The 10,150-nt window shown below is 33.7% G+C and overlaps 1 protein-coding gene and 1 long non-coding RNA gene across 2 annotated transcripts; both read right to left on the bottom strand.

Annotated features, from left to right (window-relative positions):
- Positions 1-3,459: 3,459 nt before the first annotated feature.
- Positions 3,460-4,553, bottom strand: LOC125191155 (uncharacterized). Its single transcript, XM_048088642.2, has 5 exons — positions 4,307-4,553; positions 4,118-4,205; positions 3,973-4,034; positions 3,821-3,877; positions 3,460-3,731 (listed from the first exon to the last, which is right to left on the bottom strand). Exons 1-5 carry the CDS (start codon positions 4,403-4,405, stop codon positions 3,579-3,581), a joined length of 459 nt encoding a protein of 152 aa, XP_047944599.1. The 5' UTR covers positions 4,406-4,553; the 3' UTR covers positions 3,460-3,578.
- Positions 4,554-6,440: 1,887 nt separating this feature from the next.
- LOC125186694 (uncharacterized) lies at positions 6,441-9,781 on the bottom strand. The gene is made up of 2 exons (XR_016130222.1): positions 8,468-9,781; positions 6,441-7,784 (listed from the first exon to the last, which is right to left on the bottom strand). It is a non-coding gene; the product is annotated as an uncharacterized LOC125186694 (long non-coding RNA).
- Between the last annotated feature and the right edge of the window lie 369 nt (positions 9,782-10,150).

Consider the following 10,150-nt stretch of genomic DNA (forward strand, 5'->3'; position numbering starts at 1 on the left):
CAAATAACTTGAGTCCATTTTATTTTATAATATTTCCCGCGTTTAAGGTTATCTTGATCCATCAATTTAATTCTTTTGTCTGCTATGTGACTAGAATTAAATTAATTCTCCAAAGAGTTTTTTTCTTGTTTGAAACTTTATTTATTATTCGTGGAATAAATTCCAACTGCGCAGATTTCTGAATAATAAATTCCTCTTTCAAACACCTCATTGGGGATCACCCTCTTAGGGATTTAATCATACCACACTGGGCACGCGAATTCTATGAAATAATATTCCAATACCTTCATGTTATTCAATTACTACCACCCAAGATATCATGAACTTGAGTTACGTACAAACTCTCACATATTGATAAGTCAAAGTGGCGTTTGATTGAATAAACAATATTGATATTAATATCATAGACTAGAAAATACTAAACTTTCTGAAATATATTCTTTCAGTAGATAGCAATAAAGAATACATTTCGGACTAGATCATTTCAGTGCTTTACCACACCGGTGTTACTAATCTCATCTTAGGTAAGAGAGAATTATCACAAACACCGCAACCGTACCAATAGGTAGCCAAAGCCTATCTAGGTTGTGAATACGTTTTTCTTCTTACTAAATCTGGCCAAGTCCCCTACTGGAAAACTCATGAGGAGATTCATCGAATTTCCCTACTTGACCTTCTTAGTAAAAAGCCTTAGACTTGTTTATCATATTTCAATAATAAACCATTATATTATATTATTTATTCTCATAAATAGGTAAACAAGTGGATGTGGCGTTTCTCGTATACATGCACAAGCTGACTGTACAAAGGCATGTACGCTCGAAGCATCTTTTAGTATACAAACCCCAACAGCGCCAACATCCGAAGTATAGGGGCGGCATAGCAGCATCCTCCTCCAGCTCCTCCAGCAAACGGTCCAGGTCGGTTGCCTTATCCGACGGCGTCTCCGATGATGTGGCTACCCAGCTTGCCGGAGCTAACTTGGGTAGCCCCGACGCTGGCCCGAGCAGTTCCCGCCCGCAAGGAAGGAAGAAGGCGGCGGCCAACCGCCCCCGTCGTCGCGCCTCGACTCCATCCGCCCCCGCTCCCTTTGTGCCTCCTCCACCCCCGAACAACACGTTGTGGGCCATCTTGAGTCAACTCTATATGAACGATACGTCTTGGATGACTCCGGATCAACTTGCAACACATGTGCAAATGATCCAGGGTCTCAAGAGGCAATTGGGGATAGAGGACTAGTCTTCCACGTGTGTAATTTTTAATTTGTAGGATTTTAATTATGCATTTTTTATTTTCTAGGATTTTAATTATGTATTTTTATTTTTTAGTATTTTAATTATGTAATTTTTTATTTTTAGGATTTTAATTATGTAATTTTTATTTTTTAATGTATTTTAATAATGTAGAAATATTTTTAATAATTGGAGTATTTAAATTGAATAATAGAATGGTGGGACCCTTGAGCTTGTCCTTAGCTAAGAGCAGGGATGTGGGTGTTGTGCTCTTAGCTAAGGTCAAGGAGTAAAAGTGGGTCCGGGCCCATCTTCGTGCTCTTAGCTAAGAGTACGGATGGGAATGCTCTAATACCACTATAAGCAACAGATGTGAAAATGTTCTAGTAATACCGAACAATGGTCTCATATTTAACTTGAGAAATGAGAGATTTCATTGGAGTTTGCATGACTGAAAGATTGAAGAAAAGAAAGCTTCAATGGAATCTGCAAAGATGGAATAAAGGTAAATTCGTTTTTTCCCCAAAAGAAAATTTGGACAATCCCATCTTTGTTGTAAAAATGCCTAGTCTTGATGATAAAGGAGAGGTAGTGATCAAAAATAAATTTTCAGAATCAAATATTATTTTATTTTTTGGCAATGCTTTGGTTGCATAAACATTATATAATTCCTAATTTTATGCTACCATGTTTTAGTTTCTAAAAAATATGAAGTGTTTATATATATTATCAAGCGGTAGTCAAAATTATCACCTTAGTTATTGATCAGGCAAGCTCGAAATCGGGTTACATACACATGAGGAAAAATTAGATAAAAAATTATTTGAGTTAGGGAAATAATAAAAACGTGGAATTTATAAATGTATATGGGGGATATGGTGGAAAAAAGCAAAGAGAAGAAAAACATTTGATAAGAATATGATCACATGAATCTAAAGTATTTTAAAATGGGCTTTAATATTATTCTCTGCTGAGCCCACTGTCTACTGTCACTATCATTTACCATAACCATGATTTATATGAAAACTGGAGTGGTAATTTGGGAAGAGGACAATGAGATTAGTTAATTAACGACTTTAAATATGTCCATTTCTTACAAATCGAGCATACCATAAATTGCTGCTACTATTAGCTATGTTTTGTCTAATTTGTTTCAGAAAACAACAATAAATGGTGCGTATTTTTCTTATGAACCATAATTAGAGGGCAAGATTAATTTTAATTAAGAGAAAGATTGAAAATTAAGTTTTTTTCAATGAAGCATGCCATATTTGGTCTAGGGAGTATCATTAGATACGCCGTGCTAAAGGAGAAGTCACTACAACTTAGCCGCACATATGTGCTATTTTCTAATTCTGATATTAAAAAACTGAAACTAAATCATTTCTTGTGAGTTTATCTATAAAATATTAGGAAATATGACATATTTGGTCTAACATCATTAGACATGCAATGCTAAAAGAGAAGTCGTTACAATTTAATCGTATACACGTGCTATTTTCTAATCATGAGAAGATTAAAAATTAATCGTTTGATGTGAGTTGTATCCAGGTCTAAGATCATTAGACACACATTGCTAAAAGAGAAGCCGCTACAACTTAGCCGCATTCACGTGCCATTTTCTAATTATAAGAAGACTGAAAATTAATTGCTTCTTGTGACTTGTATCCATAAAAAATTAGGAAGTACTATGACATATTTAATCTAAGGCCATTTAGATATGCAGAGCTTAAGAGCTACAACTTATCCGCATCCAAACAAATGACGATTAAGAAAAAATCCCATTGATAATTGTACCCTTTCTAAACTATTTAATGTGGCCGGAGTTCAACAATGGAGGAAAGAAAAAAAACGAAGAGCTGGATAAGATTGAAATAATCGTGACATAGGTTAATAAGGCGGCAAACTTCATCTACAAAATTCTCAACGAAGACATATTGTCACTGTCGACGCTGATCCCTCCACTCCCAAAATGAAAAGTGACTCGAGGCATCCTAAAAATAAAAATGACTCAATTATAATGGAATGAAAGGATTATTTTCTAATATTTTATGAAACAACACACGTTAAACGATTTATTTTCCAGTCTCCTCGTAATTAGAATTGCATATTTACTAGTTGGGACAGTGAACTATCTTTGGTGATATGAAATTAAAATAACATTAATTATGATTTTGACAAAGCGTTCAGGATATAAAAGCACAGAATTAAGTGTTGTGAAAAAACCTGAACAAAAATCATCAAATAAATTTTAAAACATACTTTCACATAAACTGAATTGAGATGTTAAAGCGCATAAATTACAGGCCCATTTTGAGAGCCCAATTTCTCTTTGCAGTAAACGATTCAAAAGCCCGAGCCACAGCCCATCCCAATAGATCTGTTGATAAATGCTTGTTTAGATTTTGTAGATGAATTGGTAGTCCACTGAGGAATCTCATAAGCTTTTGCCATCTCCCAAAACATGCCCTCCAATTCTTCAATGCTGTATGTTTTCTCCTGTTTTCAACCCATTACTTCCATCATCAATCACACATTCATTCACCAACAATTCTTTGCATACAAATGATTTTTTTTATAATTACTACCTCTTCTCTAACATCATCAACAAGAGACATCATTTCTTGAACAAAATCCGAGAAACCCTGAAACAACAAACAAAATTTATATATTCAACTAACAACACTAAAACAAACTCCCAAATGTTTCAAGGAAAGGAGAGTGAGAGATCAAGCTCTACCTCGTCTTCTTCATCGAACATGCCAGCATCATACAACGTTCGCTTCGTCCGATCTGATAAAACTGTTTTAACCAAATATATTCAAAATTCAGCCTAATACATTCAACATGTAAATCATCTTTTCTCATTGACCAACTTATGTCACCTGAATATGCTTCTTGAATTTGCTGAAATCTATGTTTGGCCATGTCAACTAGTGAAGGGCTTGCATTCCACTTGTCAGGATGCCATTGCTGCAAAAAAAAAAAAAAAAAACCATCATTTAGCTTATTACTAATATATACTCCTAAGAAATGTGAAACGAATTCCACATGTAGAAAGAGAGGATCGATACCATGGCAAGTTTACGATAAGCACGTCGAATTTCATCATCAGAAGAGTACAAACTAACGCCAAGAACAGCGTAATATCCTTCTCTACTCTCCACTTCCATTGCCAACAATTATCTCAAGTGTTTCTGACTCACATTATATATGTAAGCAAAATAATCAAAATAGTGGTCCACATTAATGAGGCGAGGCCAAATAACTCAAGGAGTTCTGATTCTCTGGATTCTGGAATCTTCTAGTGGGCTTCGTTTCTTACATTGTTATCTTTCTTATTCTTAAACTTTACAAAAATTGTGGCAATAAATATGTTACTACCTTTTTCTGCTGTGGTCCAGACTCTATTGGCGGTGCAAATTTGTTCATTTTGTTTGCGCATGAGAGTTAAGTAAAAGAAATGGCAGTTGAGATAGAAACGCGTATCATTTCTAGTCACGAATTTCTCAACTACACATGCAGATAAAGAAGGGAAATTTGTATTCAATTTTTTTTCTCACTATACTAGCTACATTTAAACTAATAAAATGTGAGTGAGGAACATAACGTCTTAATTAATGTGCGATTTTCTACTTCTTTTTTTTTTTTAAGAAAAGCGGACAGAGCCTGATTATACATTAACGAACATAAGAAACATCTAATCTACCATGCATCAACCAAATACTAAGATCTAAGGGAGGGGACTCTAAAACATGGAAACCTATATGGAAGTTATATGCGTAATGAGACAAAAAGTCAGCAGCGAAATTTCCTTCCCTGTGCACGTGACGGAGCACCACTGAGTCAAACTCATATAACAAACTCTGCTTTTCGTACTATAGATCTACAATTGATGGTCACTTCAAATTTTCCCATGGACACACCAGTGAAACTCTCCACCTCCAACTTTCGAATACGCAATTTCTAATTTTGAAAAGTTTTTTCTCTCTAATAAAGTGGGACTCATTCTCCCCTTGGAATACTTTAATTACTTTTTCTCTCCACCTCTTTCTTACTTTACCAATTTTTATGGAATATTAAATAAGGAGTATTTAAGATTCAGATTCGTAGATTCAGATTCATTTGTTATCACAAGTAGCTTTTTATCTTTCTCTATCATACTTTACCACTTTATCTCTTTTATCTCTCATTCTTTATATATTTCACACTAAAACAGATGTCGTCCACTCGTAGGACTCTCTTTTGTTGATGGAGAGAGCATTTATATAGAGATGTAGGAGCAAATAAATTTTCGAATCCCGCAAGTATGGTTAAAAACAATATGTAGTATTGATTTCTTTATAACCAATGATTGTTACTAAAATTAAATTTTATTGCATTTTATATATAAAAAAAAGGCGCGATTAATTTCAGTCAATGTCTGAAGAAAACCTCAATTTGTATAAAACAAGTCGTTCATCCATTTACTAATCTCATCCATTTGTGTATGTGCATATCATATATAAGTGATCAAATAGAAACTTCCTGTCGCAATAATTGGGAGCCGGATCACAAGTGATACTAGTTATATGATCCACGGCCATTTCAAAGTGAATGAGTATTGCACTCCTATAGAACTCGTGGGATCGAACGTGAACTCGTGGAGTACTAGAATTTTTGCATACTCGTGTGCTGATGGTGAGATCGACCCGTACACAAATATGCATTATTCAATGCGAAGAAGCATATATTGCTGTAAAATTTAATCATAGTTTCTACTTAATTATATATATGGTGACAAAATTTCTACCAAACCTTCCCAATATATAGTAATAAATGGGAATTTCTAGCTTGGGCACTAGATTGGTACCAACGCTAATTTTTAGGGTTCGCCTACATATCCCTTCTCTTTACGATGCTTAAAAATACACGACTTTTAGTTTATTAGGCCTGGCTCTTTATGTCAAAAAGTTTTGCAGTTGCCTATTAAATAGTGTAATTAACAAACTATTGCTTATATATATAGAGAGTAGTACTCGTATCATGAGTTGCTCTCACTTCATATAATAGTATGATAAATTGAAAAAATACTACTAAAGTGACAAGTGGTGCACCAAATCCAATAAAATCAATAGGCGATTATTCTAAATATACACGATATGGACATCACATGCATAAATAACGTAGAAACTGTTGAAATAAAATACCAAACTGAGATCAATCTCATGATGTACAACACATGGGGTGTATTATTGCATATAAAGTATTTGTAAATACAAATTCATTAATAGCAATTCAATGCCCTGCAAATAGATGATTAAAAACATGGAGTAACATACAGGAAATTATCGATGCTGCAAATCTCTTGCCATTTCCGGTGCAACTGAAAAATTGATTCCCATGCTTAGCCTTGGCAAGCCAGCAGTCAGTTGCAAGTATAACTTAGCTTCATTGTCTGTTCAACCTTAAACTAATCCTAATTAAACACCCTTTTAATTTCGTAACCGTCATGAACGATCTACCACACAAACTCATATTTCAATCTCGTATCTCATTTCATTTAAAACTTTTGACAAATTAAAACGATCTACAACATATATATCGCGTCTCATTTCATACAAAATCTTTAAACTAATTAAAACGATCACCAATTTTATTTTATCATAATCTTTACAAATTTGAATACACACACTCCCATAGTGTTTGCTACGTTAAATTAAAGCAGTAATGGGCAATGGGCTTCCATGGTCCCCCTATTTACACAGCATCACTTATTTATACCCATACTGTACACCAACCCATATATATTGTCACGTGTATTTATTAGGTAGATAGAGTTTTTAAATTATAGAAAGTGAGAATTACAGTTGGCTTTGTAACGTACTTAGATGACTAAATATACAGCAGTTTCAAGACTAGAAGGGTTCCAAAGCTAAATCTGTTGCAGCGCAATCTAAGGAAAGTACAAGTTCCTAAATGTTCTATATTCATTTCTTCATTTTTATAAATATATATACACTCTCTTATGATTTAATATATTGCATCATTCATCAACATCTATTAATATACATATCGCGGTTGATTACTAATTCAATTACCCATGATAATCACAAAAGTAAGGTTATATGTTGTAATTCTGGTTATTATAAATAGTACAATATAAATACATATATTTTCAGTGAAAGTTCTATACTTGTAAAACATGACTAGCAAATCTTATTAAGGAACGTTTAAAATATTACTCAACAATCTTGTAATCAGAATTAAAGGAATATTTGTTTGCACAAACTCTATTCTCCAAAAGGATCATCCGTAATTTGAGATTTCATGGATATATCTAGAATAATTTTAAAATTTTTAATCATTCATGTGGTTTACTTAACATATACAAATCTTATGAATCAAAATATTATGCGCAGAAACTAGGGTTTGTAAGGTCGAACAGACAATGAAGCAAAGGCAAACTGCAAAAGGCGACAGCTCACTTGACAAGAATATTATGGAAATCACTTACTTGTTTCACCTCACAAATCCATGTCATCATCATCATCATCTCCACCGAGAAAACCCCTAATTAATATGAGGAGCACAAACCATAGATAAATTAAAATTCAACAGAAACTCAGAAATTTATGGAAGTTGCAAAGATCAGATGTAACCAAGATAAGATGTGTGTGTTTGTGCGAGGGAGATGGAGAATTGAAGAAATGAGAAGAGAAAGTCATGGATGCAGAGGCGGCATCATGTTGATTGTTGATGAGTGGAATTTATAGGCACACAAATAAAGGTTCCAAAGATATTTGGCTCGTGTGGAAGTAATCAAAGTGGTTAAAATCTATGCTCTCACACGTGACTCTAGATTTGACCGACTGGTGAAGATTTCTGCCTTTTTAATTCACATTTTCACCAACCCATTCTACCCCAAATTGCACCCAAATTAGAAATTAATCTATGTTTTGATTTAAGGTTTACAACTTTTTTTTTAAGTAAAATAATTTAGGACTACTATTTATGTTGAGATAGTACGCCTTTTTATTTTATAAGCGATAAATAGGTACAAATATTACCCCGGAAAATATTTTGTGGGGTACATGATAAATGATGCTACTCCGCTATAAATCACTAAGTATTAGTAATATATTATACATATATATACCTTAAAAGGGGGAGTTATTGTTAGCTTCAAATAAAAAGATACATGAGCATATTTTACTATAAATTCACCCACAGGCCACAACATAAATTAAACTAACCATTTCATGATCAATCTCCATTTAACCCAAATGAAGAAGTCCGGCCTACAAGACTGGGTAAAATAAACATATCTCTATATTATCAAAATAATCCCCATTAGTTTCCAACCACTGATGAACAAAGCAAGAGGAGACTGAAAATTAATGAATTTGATAAAGATATTGCATTGCAAAGATTAATTAGCTTGCTCTTTAAAAATATTCTTGGCTTTTAAAATATTTGTGTTCACTGTGATCGCTGTCTAGTGCCAAAGATTTCATGTATGAGGCCACCAAATGTATCAAGTCAAATTTAGCGTGACACAGATCTTTACATGTCATGTCGTAAATACCAAAATAAAAAGCAGGGAACTTAGTTTTACCTCGAAGAATACAATAATTCATTGCGGCAAATTTGAGGTAATTAGTTAAGTTTCCATGAATGGAAAACATTGGTACATCTCAGGTCGTTTTTATGCAAACCAATATAATTGAAGCATGACGAATAATGTACACCCTAACTGGTCATAGCATCATTTCTAAATTTATTGATATATGACGATACAAAAAGCTTCGTCAACTCAACACAGTTAACTGATCAAGCTGCTAAAGTGGATCGTTGCTCCTATTTCTGGGGGCAGATGTGACTATATATACATATAGATGCATATGGCGGTGTCCAAACAAATTCCTTGCTCAATTATCAATCATTGCTTGTTATACTCCATCCGTCCCGTTTATCCATTTTGGTCCGTCCGGGAATAGGAGACCCGGTTCATAATTACCATAAATGGTAAAGAGCGGACGGAGGGAGTAACCTACTAGTCTCCTAGGCTGCTCCACCGTGAAAATTGAAGGATAGTACTGTTTTTAAAATTATTGAAAGGGTAGGTGGAATCGACCGCTCAAAAATGGAGAGTCATTGTACGGCTAAGATTTCTCCTCTAAAAATTTTCTGGCCCGCCAAGTATGTATTTGCACAAAAATCATGTGATGTACATAACTTGAAAAACAACAATCATAACAAAGCAAATTAAGAGAGAAATTAATTAAATCAAGTGAGTATATGCTGAAATGAAAAGGAGAAGAAGAGGGAATTGAATGAAATTAGGGTTTTGGGAGACGTTCAATAACAGACAATGAAGCAAATTAAGCATGAAAACCACTCACCCCTTTTCATATTCCAATGGCGGCGAGAGAGAGAAATTGTTGTATTGAGCTTAGACTTAATAAGCAGAGATGAAGATGTGGATATATAGAGCTCAATTCGATAACGGTCTGCCAGATTTTAAAGGCAAATTTTGAAATTTATTGAATTTAAATTGTGTGAACTAATTCAATTATTGCTCAAATCTGTTTGACTGACTGGTGAGATTTCAAATAGGCTTCTAGTTCCCCACCTTCCACAACTTCGGTTTTTCTCTAGTATCCTAATTAATTTCAGATTATTTGAAAGTACTATACTTTTCCTTCTGTCCAAAGTTACTTGAGACGTTTTTAGTGGACAAAAAAATTAAAAAATTGATGTTTAAGGATTAAGAGATAATAAAATATAAAAAAATATAATGTACAACCTTTTTAGCCTAAAAAGAAAACGATTCAATTATTTTAAAATAATCCAAAAAGAATACAATCCAACTACATGAAATGAAAGGAGCATATTATTTCATAGCACCGCAAATATTAATTATATAGAATAATAAA

This window comes from Salvia hispanica, chromosome 5 (genome assembly GCF_029641045.1).
Source record: "Salvia hispanica isolate PSC_SH4W2 chromosome 5, Shi_PSC_v1, whole genome shotgun sequence".
Taxonomy (NCBI): domain Eukaryota; kingdom Viridiplantae; phylum Streptophyta; class Magnoliopsida; order Lamiales; family Lamiaceae; genus Salvia; species Salvia hispanica.

Bases quoted from the DNA above. Each gene is read 5' to 3' on its own strand.
- LOC125191155 (XM_048088642.2), bottom strand. From the start codon at position 4,405: ATGGAAGTGGAGAGTAGAGAAGGATATTACGCTGTTCTTGGCGTTAGT. The intron at 4,206-4,306 runs GTATCGATCCTC...TTTTTTTTGCAG, and splicing joins CTTATCGTAAACTTGCCATG to CAATGGCATCCTGACAAGTG. The intron at 4,035-4,117 runs GTGACATAAGTT...TGGTTAAAACAG, and splicing joins AATTCAAGAAGCATATTCAG to TTTTATCAGATCGGACGAAG.